Source organism: Cibotium barometz, chromosome 15, assembly GCF_041138505.1.
Source record: "Cibotium barometz isolate CiBa-2024 chromosome 15, ASM4113850v1, whole genome shotgun sequence".
Lineage (NCBI taxonomy): Eukaryota > Viridiplantae > Streptophyta > Polypodiopsida > Cyatheales > Cibotiaceae > Cibotium > Cibotium barometz.
In genome coordinates, this window is record NC_141060.1 from 47,232,513 (window position 1) to 47,247,369 (window position 14,857).

General features: G+C 39.9%; 1 protein-coding gene across 2 annotated transcripts in view; it reads right to left on the bottom strand.

Moving 5' to 3' along the window:
- Positions 1-12,191: 12,191 nt before the first annotated feature.
- PFT1 (phytochrome and flowering time regulatory protein (PFT1)) overlaps positions 12,192-14,857 on the bottom strand; it is a 149,743-nt gene continuing 147,077 nt past the window's right edge. For both annotated transcript variants that reach the window (XM_086809783.1, XM_086809784.1), the window contains exons 14-15: positions 13,067-13,159; positions 12,192-12,976 (exon numbers count right to left, since the gene is read on the bottom strand). In XM_086809783.1, coding sequence (XP_086665909.1) covers positions 12,788-12,976; positions 13,067-13,159 — 282 coding nt within the window. In that variant the 3' untranslated portion in view covers positions 12,192-12,787. The remainder of the gene's footprint in view (positions 12,977-13,066; positions 13,160-14,857) is intronic.

The window sequence follows — 14,857 nt, forward strand, 5'->3', positions numbered from 1 at the left end:
CAGACCAATCTCTTGATACCACCATGAGATTTAAGAACCATACATTGTTACACCAAACATTTTAGAACCACCATAATTCATTTCCAATATCAAATGAAGGTGGTCTTGGCACATAAATCCATACAACACATTCATGGACTCATTCTATCACTATCCATTTTTTAAAACACTATCCAACATGGTCTCTTTAACTTTGGTGATGTGCCTTTTTTCATAGTTAGTGACAAATGGTCCCCATCAAGCTATTCTTGCCTATATAAATCATACAAATGTAATAACCTAGCTCTCTTGCTTTGGTAGCCTCCCCTTTTGCAAAACTTCCTTTGGAGGACGGATTGGACATATAGAGTATAGTGTACGGATTGGACATATAGAGTATAGTGTACGGATTGGACATCTTGTCCTTCATTAGGTGGTGGTTATCCTTGATTTACATTTATACGTTATTTGTGTGCGCTTTAGTTTAGACTTAGGGTTAGGGTCCAAGGATTACTTTACACTTTAGCTTGGACTAGTAGTGCTTTATTGGGTATAGCGCTAGTCCTTTTACTACTATAGAGAAATATAATTATGTATGTGATTTATTGGACCATTTGTCCTACTATTGGACAGCATTGGTCCTTTTGTCTTTTGTTATCTCTAGTTTATTATTATAAAGTGCAAGCCATTGGAGTATTGATCTTTCAGTGGATTGTACTACTCCCTTGGTGTAAGCTACTTGTTTGATATGACTTACTTATTACGAGTCCTTTGTTGGGTTGTAGGTGGTCCTTGCTGGTGGTGATTCGCGTCTTGTTCATCGTTTTTGAGGTATGTGCTCAATTTTTATATGTAATTGGAAATGTATATCGGCTCAATTTTTATATGTAATTTGATATGTATGATATGATTTTGTATTATATTATCTTAAATCATGGTTATATTGTGCTAAAAGGTTTTTTATTTTTAATTGGTGAAGAGCATGTAGTATATTTATGGAAGTATTTTAAAGCTATAAATGTGAAAAGTGATTTTTTAAACACAACTTACAAGATTAGTGTGTAAAATGTCATATGAATCTTGTTCTTATATTTATAACATGTAGACTTTTTTAGTAAACATTGTATCGCTTGCAAACGCGAACACATATATTTAGCACAAAATGGATTGTAACACCTCATATCTACATGTGTGTAAGGCTTCTCTAACTAGAAAACCTATCGGTCCAACGACACGGAATATTCGCTTTGGTGCACAACAACATGGAAAGAAAAAAATGCCTAGACCCGAGTGGCAATTTTGTAAAAATTTGTGTGGTGAATTCATGGAGTGGAAATGCAATTATGGTCATGTACATAAATCAAGAGGTACCCCACGTATTAGGGACCATTTTCTTGGTAGTATTAAGAAAAAGTGTAGAAAATGTGATCATCTAGCTGCAGTGCATTAAAATGACTAAGAAAATTGATAGAGGAGAGTGACAAGGGCAAAAGACTCAAAGTTTCCTTTGGAAATGCTCATCATCTTTCACATGCACCTCAACCTTCTTCTCAGACTTCTTCAAGGCCATCCTCTCAAAATGGTATAGCTTCACTTGCAGAGCAAGAAGCTACAAATGTGAATGCATGTGGCCAGGATCAAAGAGAATGTAATAGAGGAATGGAGAGCACAACATCCTCGGCACTTTGGGTTGCATGGTGGTAGTAGTAGTGTTGCAACAAGAGGCAAGCTTCGTTTGCAAGAATGCTTTCGTGCAATAGTGCTAGAAGTATCACTATATATTTTAGTGGAGCTTTAATGTCTATGGTCGATTGAGAGGAGTGGAAATTAGCATAGAAAAAGATAGGAGAGTGTGGTGCTGGTTTTAGCCCTCCCTCATATCATCAAATGAGAAATGATTTACTGGTGGGGATAAATGCCATGCAAGTGTTAAGAGAGGTTTGAACAATTAATTTTGCACAATTTATCGTTGTCTAGATGTATAATTATTTGTAATGGATGGTCAAATGTGCAAAGGCGCTTGTGTATCCTTGAGGAGAATGTTTTATCAAGAAAGTGGAGAGCTCGATCAAATAAAATCTCGTGCATATATAGCTGAAGTTCTTGCATAGGTAATCAAAGATGTGGGTCCAACAAATGTTATCCAAGTTGTCATGGATAATACAAAAAATGATCGATCTGTCAACAAATATTAGAGTCTCGTTACACACACCTACATGCATGTGGGTGTAATACACACTCCTTGAATCTAGTATTAAATGATTGGTATAAAAGTGTAGATACAATTTGGTTCAAAGAGATACTTGATGAATGGAGGGGGATTGTGAAACTTGTGCTTAAGCATCAAAAAGTGCTCAATATCTTTAGATCGCATATGACACGGATGTTGAAGCTACCTGCAAAAACAAGGTTTTGCACTCAATTTTATACATTAGAATCTCTCCTCCAAAATAAATATGGTATACAAGAGATGTTTATGTGCACTGCATACCATGTTATGATGCTCGTTATGTATGCCATTCGAGCTGCATTACCATGTTATGATGCTCTTTATGTATACCATTCAAGCTTTGGATACATGAGGTGAAAATATGGGTAAAATGTGGATGACATGGTGGACATTTCAGCAGAGCTTGTTAAATCCAGAGACCATCTCAGACTCCATTGTTACTAAATGGCAAGCACCATTTAATAATAAGCAATGATGACTCATATTACTGGGATACTTGAGTATTAGATGGGCTTCAGCTCATAGCTCCTTACACAATGTAGCTTTTTTATTGGACCTAGAATGTTGGTCTGTGAATATGAATGTGCCAAAGAAGAAGTATTGGATGATTTCTATGTTGTTGTCAATTCGGTATATCCCGACTCAACAGCTGTGGGTGAGTTGTGTTCAAGAAATTTTGAAATACAAGTTAAAGAGGGAAAGTTCAGTGGTGAGTTTGTTCAGGATTTAGCAAGAGATCAACTTGTAGGGAAGTGGTGGATTATGAGTGGAACATCGTGTGAATTTCTAAGGCCCCTTGCAATGAAAGTGCTTACACAATACAGAGAAAACTCAAGCTGTGAAAGAAATTGGAGCACATACAAGTATGTGCATAGTACCATTCGCAACAATCGACTTCTCGTAGATACAATAGAAAAATTGGTGTACATGTATTGCAACGAGAAGATCTTGATGCACTTTGAGAGTGAAGATTACAAAGAAGATGTTCCAAGATGATGTATGAATGTGTGGATGATGCAAATAGAGATGTCAAAGAAGAGGATTTATAAAATGTTGATTCCTCTTTTATGATGAGTATGCAAGAAGAAGTAGATGAGAATTTCAAGGTAGATGTTCAAGAAATTAAAGAACACCTACAAAAAAGAAGACACCACTTTACGCCCAGCACATGAAACTCCTAACATTTGAGTTCAATGTACGTTCATATTGATTTTAAAACTAACTAAGACAATATGAAAGCACAAAAAGTGTTTCTCCATTCAGATTGAGAGTACAGAATTTAATACATCATTGCTAGATGTTTCTTAACTACTTTCATCAAAGTTAATGTTTCTAAAACGCTACGGATTCCTCATCTAATGCTTGAAATAATTTGTTGGAACTCTTGTTGAAGTCCAAACATCTTATACAAGTCTTCTTGTAATTCTAGGTCACATAGTTTACAACGGTTAACTAATAACATTGACTCGATTAAGCATGATAGATGATAGTAATGTCCACAAGGTAATGTGTAATAACCACTCCATTCGTTAAAAGACTTATCCCAAATTGGACATATATTGCGAGGATTGATTGGGCATTCCCTTATCGATGATGGATGGGAAATTAGTGTCCTTATATGCTTAACAATGAACTTCTCCTCTAAGCTTACAACTTGCTCCTTAAGTGCATGTAGCTCTCTACTCAAAGATGCATTATCTTGAGTTGCTTTGGTAGGCATCATGGCGACATCTTGCCACTTCTTGAGGTGCGTCTCTTGGCTTTTGATATGCATACACAGCTCTTCTCTTGTTTCATGCACCTGCAAGGAAGCCCCATGGATAGCCTATCAAAGCTCTCTAGAGTGAACGTAACTAATTCTTGTCGGATATCATGTGCTGAGACTGATGGGTTTATTTGAAGCTAAAGTCCACGGGCGTATCTTCTACAAAGTGCATGTACAACATCTTTGCATATCAAAGAGGACAATCTCCATGATATAAGGGATGACCTTTGATTTGAAGATATATTTTTTAAGCATTTTCCCTTATATCATCATTTAGATATTCCTCCACCTTCCATCTGCCTTTCTTCATCTCCCCTCGCTATAGTCCATATATTACGAACCATTTGCTTCCTCACTGCTTTGTCGACCTCCTTCCGCTTCATGTGAGCATGATTCACCCATTGGGATGATCTTGCTGTGCAGTTCGAGGAACTTGTGTGGTGTCCAAATTGGCGGCTAGGGCTTGAATGCATTCATAAGCTTTTCATGCTTGTCTTGCAGGATCATCTTCTTGATCCCCTTGTCTTGCTCAGTGTGGTGTTTCCCCACCTTGTTTGGCCATGGCTGTCAACACAAAAGTATGCACCCATGTTAATATCACTATAAAGAAAGGTAAAAAAAGATTGCTGAAAAAATAATATGGTTAACATCAAGCAATGAATGATTGCGGTGGATGGCATGGAATCAAGTAATTGCACTTCAAAACTTATTCACTCATTGCAAAGAAACTGCTAGCCGCCTCACAAATGTTAAATATTGATTGATTGTAAAAATATACATCTCAATAGATTGTATCAAATATTGATTGTAGAAAATATACATATTGATTCTCATTAGATTGTATCAAATATATTTTATAAAAAATCTATATCTCAATAAAATACTGGCATCAGCTCAATGGTCGATTGAAGCTTTGCTTGAGGCTGAGTATTAATCTTTTTTAACATTTACCTTCTCCTTTACAAACATATAATGCATTATAAAAAAATGAATACACTCTAGTTTATCCCAATTAGGATGCAATTCTGAATTGCTTTTAGTGTGATGCTCAATGCTCAATGCTCTTCTTAAAAAAGGTTATTAATTGGATAATTAACCAAGGCCCTGCATATATATTTGACTCTTTACAAAAGCATCTTAATTTTCAGGATCTAATAGTTCTGGGGCATGCCAAGAGTGCAGTCTTTGGCTTCATTCTTCATGAGCTCCCACGCTACATCATCTGCACCTCGAGGTCGCTACAGCTAGTTCACAGACTCTCATTTCTCCCTTACAAACATTACCAGCCCCCATCCTATGACTCCCACCCTGTATGCGTGCTCCCTTGTGTAATCTAACATAATATTGTATGCATGGTGAATGATTCTCCCTGCATGAGTAGCTCCCATGGCCTCGAATACTGCATGAATAATATTAGGTAGCCCTACAAAAAGACATCCAACTGAGCCGCCATCTGTGCAATTTGTAAAATAGGATCCTCTGCTAGGAACCTTATTGTGCCTCGCTGCTTGGTGACTATATACATGAAGGTCTTGCGTTTAAAGGGGAGGGTCATAAGTAAGGATCCCATGGTACCATTGTTGTAGTGAGGAAATATTATTATCCAAGGGGGACTAACGGGTAAATGCAATGCATCTCACAAGGCCCTAGTGTGAGTTGCATTCCATACTCCTTTGTGAAGGACTTATGCTTATGCCTTTGTATTTCTTTGCGATAAAGGTGATGGGAGGAGGGAAAAAAGATAGGCCTTCAAATTACACTCTCCAACACTCCCCGCGAAGGCACCCTCTCCGACCTTGCTCTTGTATAGGATGACCTAGTGAGGCACCCCTATTAGGAGTGAGCATTACACATTTCTAGAAGTAAGTGCAAGTGTGCCATAGTACCTGTTGTTGCTTCCTCTGGACATGGCTTGACTCTTCGCTTTGAGGGGCCTCCCTTTGGACTGCTTGCTCTAAGTGAATGCACTTCAACAGTGTGTGTTGGGAGTCTACTCTCTTGCTTCTAGCTTTTTCTACTTTCCACTTTGCATCCCAAAACTCTAGCTCTTGTATGGTTAGTCCGTGAGGGAGAGAGTCACACAAATCTACAGCACATTTCTACATATCCCCTATGATGCTACTGAGGAGATTGTGCATCTTCTCATTTAGAGAACTGTCTTCTATGTGGTAGGATTGCCTTCATGGCTTTCAAAATCTCCCTTGCCAACCCTTGGAGTTGGACTTCATTGGAGATGAAGTCTTTGATGTCGTCCTCAGTAAGTGTACTAATTCTGTGGCAAAGTTCTTGACGGAACATCTGTTTTGTCACAAGATCCATTATGCCCTCGTGCATGATAAAAATGCTACTGTGAATAATGACAAAACCGAATTCTTTTATATTCAAAGAAGATGATATTTTATATAGCAAATCAAAATTTAATAAAAAAATTCAAAATCATATAGCTGAAAATAGATGATGTGTGCCACACACACACACACAGAGAGAGAGAGAGAGAGAGAGAGAGAGAGAGAGAGAGAGAGAGAGAGAGAGAGAGAGAGTAGACATCACATTTTTTTCGCAAATTTAGATTTAAGATATCACAATGAGAGAGACCAAATTTTCAAAGCAAGCAAAGCGAGAGAGAGAGAGAGAGAGAGAGAGAGAGAGAGAGAGAGAGAGAGAGAGAGAGAGAGAGAGAGAGAGAGAGAGAGAGAGAGAGGGAGGGAGGGAGAGAGAATAGACAATATAGAATGTGAAGAGAAGAGATGGAGACTAAGACAGAGTATAAACAATGTGCATTAGATAAACAACATAGAATACACACATATACAAATTACAATAAAAACTATGACATGTTACAGCCAAATAATACGACCCGATGTCAAAGTATACACTCACATATAATTAAAATGACATGTTATGTCCGAGCAATACGACCCAATGTCGAAGTCTACATGCACATAAAAATATGAACTAGAACAACGTGTGATAGCCTAACACAGTTTCAAACCCTAACACACTATATATAAACCTTGGAGACACCCAAACAACCCAGTTTCAAACCCTAACACACTATATATAAACCTTGGAGACAACCAAACAACCGAGCAATAAGACTTAGAGTCGAATCCTATATACCCCACCCAATAGCTGACAAATGACACGTTACAACCAAGCGGTACAACCGTGTCTCGATCTTAATTTGCAAACAAGGGAAGGTGTCATGTCCCATGATGATAACGATGGCCAAGTGATACGACCAATTGTTGAAATGCCAAACATACTTATCTAATGGCATACACAACCGAACATTACGACATAGGGTGGCCTTGACATGACTCTAAAACCTAGCCAGTCCTCGACGTTATGTGCCAAAAATATGACACACTCAATTTTTTATTAGGTTTCTAAAAAAATAAAACTAAACGTAAAAAGTTAAAATTATTACGTGTGTGATGTAGTCTCTTTGCACTCTCTCTCTTCGTAATAGAAGATATATTACCAAAAATTACTTTACAAATGGCTACATAGCCGCTATGTGATGTACTAGCTTTCCCTCACTAATTACCCCAAACCACAGGTGTAGCTCGAAGTACCCTCAACCAATATATAGCCATGTCATTCTCCATAAAATGAGCTAACTGCAAGGAAGAGACTTGCCACAATAGTAGCCCTTTTATACGACCTATGTGAGTTGTAATAGCCACTTTTGCATGAAATATGAAGGTATTCCTAGTTAACCAGATATGCCACAAACCTATCTACTTGAAAACATGAAAGAAAACTTGATGTTCTGGGGAATATCACCAAACGGTGTAAGGCATGCCCTCACCTTCTCCCGTAATAACTGTACATATCCACGTGGAACCCCAAAATTTTCGAAAAGACAATAAGCGATCTCTACGTGGCAACAAAGCATCCATAATTCTCACTAGTCCCAATCAAGCCATTCTATTGAATTTTGGTTGTTCAACAAGTTTGTCAGGCCACTCCAGAAGTCGTGTAGCCAACACCTCACTTGCCATAGAATTCAATTGCAACCACTTGTCTGAAGGCTTCCATTTAGTGTGTGCCAACACCTCCTTCCATGCGATCATCAAATGAGAAAGGAGAGGTGAAGCCACCACTCGAACCTGTTGGGAACCATTCACTATATCCCACCATGTACCATCAATCCTGGTATTACCATACATAAGTGTGACCTCCTCTATGAGGGCCTTAGCCATTACCTCTCTCTCTCTCTCTCTCTCTCTCTTTCTCAAAAGTGAAAATGCGCCCAGTGGACCCGCACGGGGGGGAGGCGACAGCTTTATATTTATAACCTTGTAAGGCCCGTCGGGAAACTCTAGAAGCTCGATGGGCCCGATGGGAAAATGCAAAAGACCAGTAGGCCTTTATAGGTTTCACAGGTCACCACAACAGGTCAACTTTTTTGGTGTCAATGACACTATTGTGTTATTGATTGATTTACGCTATTAATAACATAAAAATTTTGAGCAAATATGAAATCCCTAGAGGGAATGGTGTTTTTAGCAGTTAAAAACTCCCAAATGTTTAGAAGAGGCTTAGAGAGAGAGAGAGAGAGAGAGAGAGAGAGAGAGAGGGAGAGGGAGGGAGGGGGGAGATGTTTAATTATGAGCTCAAAGTTCCTTTAAAAAAATCAAGCCATTTCCCAAAATACAAATATAGATAATTTATCCTCTACACTCAAGAAGGGGCATACATTGTCTCAATGTGGATGTTGTTATATTTACATTCTTCTTGCTAGGGAAATGGGCATATTTAACGTGTGTGTAGAAGGACCACCTTTATGAGCGAGCATTATAAAATTCACTCAATACATGGCCTTACAATGTGTGGATATCTTGGGTCCTTTTTTAAACTTTCAATAATGGATGAACATGAGCTTCATATATCTTTGTTATGTTTCTTCCAACAAGAGTATGGAAAGATCCATCCATGAGTCAAACGTATCTAAAGAAGTGTCCTTTGAGTCATGGATGTAAAGATCCATCCATGAGTCAAACGTATCTAAAGAAGTGTCCTTTGAGTCATGGATGGAAAGATACATCCATGAGTCAAAGATATCTAAAGTGTTGTCCTTGAATTCCTCCAAGATGTGAAGAAAATTCGCTTGAGATTGGTCCTCATGGTTGTAAAAGGGGTCTTTGTCAATAATGTTTTTAGCCTTACCCACATTGAATTTGGCATTGTCATTACGTCATTAGAAGGTGAGAATGCCTTACCCACATTAAATTTGGCAATCATTGCATCACTAGAAGGTAAAAAAGTGTAAGTGTATCAAAATTATGAGAAGGCGAGTGTGCTACTGCACCAAAATCTAAATAATGCACTATGCTAGGTGGATCAACTCAGAGGGTAGGCCTTGTTGAGTAATTGGTATATTTCTAAATAGTAAATTTGGTGGTGTGTGATTGCCTTTTGAGAGTGTACATAAGGCCTCTTGGAGGATTTCTAAGTCAGAGAGAGTAAAAGCTTGCAAGGGCTACATGAAATTGTTGTGCTCTATATTGCTTTATTTCTCTTTTAAGTGGTCTCGCTCATCATTTACTCGAATTGGGTGATGATCAACCTCCAAGGCTCCATTAATGGCAAATCTCTATATAATGATTCACTTGAAGCGTTTGTTTTGGTGAGTTGTGGAGATATCTCAATAAACTCCTTTACATTAAGCTCGTGATTCTTGGCAACCATTGAAGGAAAAGAATAATTGATTAATTGGTAACTTTAATTAATCATTTCCTAATCATGGTTGGTTGGCCTAGCCTCCTTGGCATGCTGCCTTAAAAGCCCTTGCTTTTAGCTTATCTTCCTCCACACCCAGAGCAAACACATCCCTGTGTTCCTCGAGTTGCCACACCAGAGCAAAGGCACAAAATAGAGGTTCCTTGGCCTGGTGAGCTCTTTGCACATCCATGCCTAAGAGCTCTCCTTTCCTTGCTTCTCTTGTTAGATATTTATGGTAGTGAGGCCATGTACTGATGCCATGGGTACTTTTTTCCCACTAGGTTTTCCCCATGGCCATCCAAGTGTGAATAGACACCTTAGGGTTAGCTAGTATATAAGCAAGCAAATCCATTATTTAGGATTGTTGATCATTTGTACTTTCTCCTTTGTACTTGTAGAGAGCTTCATCTCTCTCCCATTTGACCTAGCCATTCTATCTCACACTCTACACCCTTGAGCTTCATCTCTCTTCCATACGAGCTAGCCATTCTCTCTCATACTCTACACCCTTGGGCTTTATCTCTCTCCCATTTGAGCTAGCCATTCTCTCTCACTCTACACCCTTGAGCTTCATCTCTCTCCCATTCAAGCTAGCCATTCTCTCTGTTCTTCACATTAAGCATTGTGTGTGTGTGTGTGTGTGTGAGTTCAGCTCTATTATGAGCCAACAATGGTATATCATAGCAGCATCAAGTCTTTGGTGTTTTGAAAGCTTTCATTGAAGCTTTTCTTGCAGACTTGGAGCTTCAAGCTTCACTCAAAGGTGGCCTCTTGGCTTTGTCTATCTTCTTTCATAGCTTTAAAAAGCCTCCATAGCTTCTACGCTTTGAAGCTTTCAAAGCTTTTTCAAAGTGGATTATAGGTAATGACGACTCCTCCTTGCAACCGTTGACTCTCTCCAGCACTTAGTTCCTCTCCAACAATTCATCTCCAATAGAAGGGTGTTTACAAACTTTTCAAGTGATAAATAGCTTTTTTGGTTTTTCTTCCAACAGTCATGTTACAACTTCATGTTACAACTTCAAACAATACTGTACCTCACAGGCGGTAGGAGGAATCTACAATCGGTACTTTAAACCTTCTACAGTCAATGTCTCTATCATTCACTGCAATGTCGAGCTCCGTCAACTTGGCCATCAAGTCTCCATCTACCAATTTCATCAACTCCCGCTTCACCACAGCTTGACACGTGGCAGATAATCTTTGCAATCGCCATCTAGTGCAACCACCCAATCCAACTTTTGCAATCACTGATACCAAGTTTGCAATCGCCTAATTCAATTGTGTGATTCAAGTCCAATTAGATCGACAATCCAACTTTTACAATCGTTTAATACTTGCATAAATCATGAGATTCAACACGATTCAATCATGTGATTTAGGACCAATTTAATCGGTGATCCAACTTCTTCAATTGCTCAATTCGATTAGTAATTCAATGTTTGACTGGCGATTCAACTTTTCTGATCGATGATTCAACTTCTTTGAACAATTCGACTTTTTCGATCGCCCTTCCTCAAATCGATGGCCAGCTTGTTGTCTCTTCTTTTGAGGAGTATGGGTGACAAACCTTGAGAGACCAGCTATCTCATTTGGGTGAGGCACTTATGAAGCGGGTTGTCAGGCACACCATTCATAGCCTTGTGAAGAACACGAAGAAACACCTCAAACATTGCTCCATATGGTAAAGACTTCATCAGGCAAACAATCAATTTGGAAATACCCGAAAGTGATCCAAACAAGGAAAAGGCAAAAGAAATGGGGGCACTCTTGGAGTTTAAACCATAATCACAATTATCTATGATGTAAGAATCCAAGTAATCACATGGCCTCAAACAATGAGGCCAATGAAAGGAGAGCACTTGGTTTGAAAACAATGACAACTTTTGCATCTGAATTTCGATACCCATTTTTATATTCCATTAGGACTGAGTGTGGTTCGATATCTGATCTCCACCTCAAAGAGAGAACTTAAGATGTTTGTATAGAAGTGAATAAAAAAGACAACCCACTTATTTAGAGTAATTGAGGATCTAACATATCTTCGTGAGTGTTGAACCTGTTCCTTTGTTGAAGCATCTCAAAACATATCGATCCCTTACCGTGGTTGTTAGAATCCAAATGTAACACACAAGTGGAGTTAAAAAGAAACAGTCGGAACACCGGCTTTGAAGCTAAAATCAGAAACCCAGACAATGCAAGCTTGTAGTCAAGGAAGGCTAGGAACCCAAGAAAAGCCCAAGAAAGGTAGCGCAATTAAAATATGTTGATAAACTAATAATTAGTCTAAGCTGGCAAAACTCAACTATGTTGATAAACCTTAGCCTTAGAAAAATTCAGGAATTAGATAATACCCTATGCTTTGATTGCTTAAAAATCCATCCCAACATAAAACCCATCTTGACAAGGAGGATACAACCCACAAGCCTCCCTGGATTTCAACCACACAGCTGTCTACAAATGTCCAAGATAAGGTACACACAAGAATGATCCCATAACACCAATCATTGAAGAGGAACATTCCCTTTTGAAACGGTAGATCTTTAGACACCAATGTGCCAAAGAAAAGCTAGATCTTTAGACAACCAATGTGCCAAAGAAAAGCTAGAAAAACAAGATATTTGAGTTTCAATGTCTGCACGCATGTGCACCGTGCAGCTTGTGCAGGCATAAACCCTCTGTATTACATTGAATCATGTGAGGATTCTGTACTCTGATACCAGTTCTCCAAAACCACAAGTTTCTGGTCAGAAAAGCTTATGTACAGATGATTTGGCTTGCCTAGAAGTCCGAATTGATTCACAGAATCCCATCACATTCAATTACTGCTACTTGTACAGTCGGTGACGTCTCTGGTATCAGTACTCACGTTTTATGTAAACTGGACCCTCCTTTGGATGGAGATACTTTAAAACACAACTGTCCTCTTTTTTTCCCCTTGAAGAGACACAGGGTTGCCATGTACATAGCTGAGTATGAGTGCCACCTGCTGCGCTAGTTACAGATGTGTGGCATACCATTTTACTTCAGGGTACTAAGGTGTTTGCAACCTATCACAGAGTGCGGCGCACTTGCAGGGAAAATTACGGTAAGAATCCTGTTCCTGGACCTTGACCCGGAAGCTGGCCGGATTGCATTAGCTGTGGACGGGCTTGATTTGGCACCTGGCCCTGTGAGGAAAAGGCTTGGCCAATTGCAGAACTTGCACTCTGAGCTGGCTGCTGTTGCTGCTGTTGTTGGCTTGAAATCTGTGGCTTGAAGACCACCATATCCTGATGCAGCAAAACAATGTTTTTGCAACTTTAGTCCCGTAATGCCTAAATAGTGATATATTAAAGAAAATATATATATTACCACCGTACCCCTGGGAATAGCATGCCCAGCATCCTTTCCTGCTTTTTGACATCAGTGCTTGCAAGCAGCAATGTCTGAGATGGTAATTGTATAACTGCACACTGCACAAAAACAATTACTTTACTGCTTTAGTACAAGCGTGCCTTCGTGTCTTTTGGTGAACCTCTTTTCTTAATGAGGTTATATTGTAATATAATGATCATCTTAGGAGAAATGGCACGGCAAACATTTCCTGTGGTGGAAACAAAAGTAGTCTCCTCCTGTGGGCCAAGCAGCCACATTTTCTGTGTAAGCAGTAGGATAGCATTGGCATCTTCTGTGTGAACCACCAGCAGCAAGCAAAGTCTCCTGTCTGAAGCCATGCAGCATGAGAGAGGAGGTGCAGCGCAGCTGGTCCTTTGGCCTAGTAGTTCAAGCAGCTCAAGCACGGTAACGTCTCTTGGTGCAGGGGATGTATGTGGTGGAGAAAGCAAGCAGCTTCATGCGTATGAGTGGGAGCTCCTCTTCTTCTGTATGGAACAGTAGTGACTGCGTGACCCTGATATAGTAAAGCCAGCAAGAACTGTGTGTGATAGAGAGCTTGACATGGCCAACGCGACCTTTTATCTCCATCATCCCTGTGAAAAACTGCATCAAGCAACAGTTCGTGGGAAGTAGATTTTCTTCTTTGGGAACAACGTCAAAAGTGGTGAACCTTGGCAGATGTTCCTCCGCACGGTGCACTGTCAACCAACCCGCCAGAAAATCTTTTTTTTTTGGGTACAATTTTAGCATGGGTTGACCTTTAGATTAATGTTTAAAGACTTTAAAAAGGCTGAGCCTAAAGGGTATCCTTGGTGGTGATTAAAGAAAAAAAAACCTCTTTGATACCTGTTGTAAAGTCTATAGTGAATATTGAAAAGAGAAAAGAGAAAAAAAAGGGGGGAGGGCCAAGCCGCCCGTTGAGGAAGAGGGAGGGGGGGGGGGAGTGTTTATATCCCTGCTAGGGGACAGATTGTGTTAGGGCCACAAACCTGGAAACCCTATTAGCGTTAGAATACCCCACATTGAATCCGTGATCACTGAAGACCACGATAGATGGTGGCTAGCGACTCTCCCATAGGCTCCTGAGCCTGAGGTTAGATTGCTGTGAGCAAGCCCCAATAGCATGCCTTGGACTCCCATACCTCAAATCCCTATCATTGAGTCATGCAAATACTCTCTCTCTACGAGCTTTGCTCTCTCTCTCTCTCTCTCTCTCTCTCTCTCTCCCCCCTCCTCCCATGGCTCACCATTTTCAACACTCGCCCGAGAGGTCCTGCACGCTTTGGTAGACCTGGCACTTTGCCAACTCTTGGTATCTGCTCAATTCCAGATGTAATGACGCGAACAGAATTTCCATCGGAGTCGGGCCAAAAATAGCAACTCTCCTAAATTTTAGGAGTGTGGTCCTTTGTATTCTAGGATAATCCCCCATTCCCAAAGCTTGTACTTTCCAAATATTTAAACATCCTGGAGTCCACCAGACCCCTTTCAGACTGGGAAATGTCCAAGCTGGTGACATCGATACAGTACAGTGCGGTGCGATTCGAACCTGAGATGGCTGTTTTTTTTCTGCCCGTTTTCTTCACCATTTTCTGCACATTTCTTTCGCTGTTTGGAGAGCCATTTGATGGGCGTTTTTTGGGGCTCTTGCTTGCTTGCCTTGAGGCTTGAGGCTTGAGGCTTGGCAAGTTGGCCCTTTGGTTGCCAACTTGCCTTTGCTTGAGGCTTGACTATTGAGCCTTGAGCCTCTAGGCTCTCCCTATTATCTATATAAT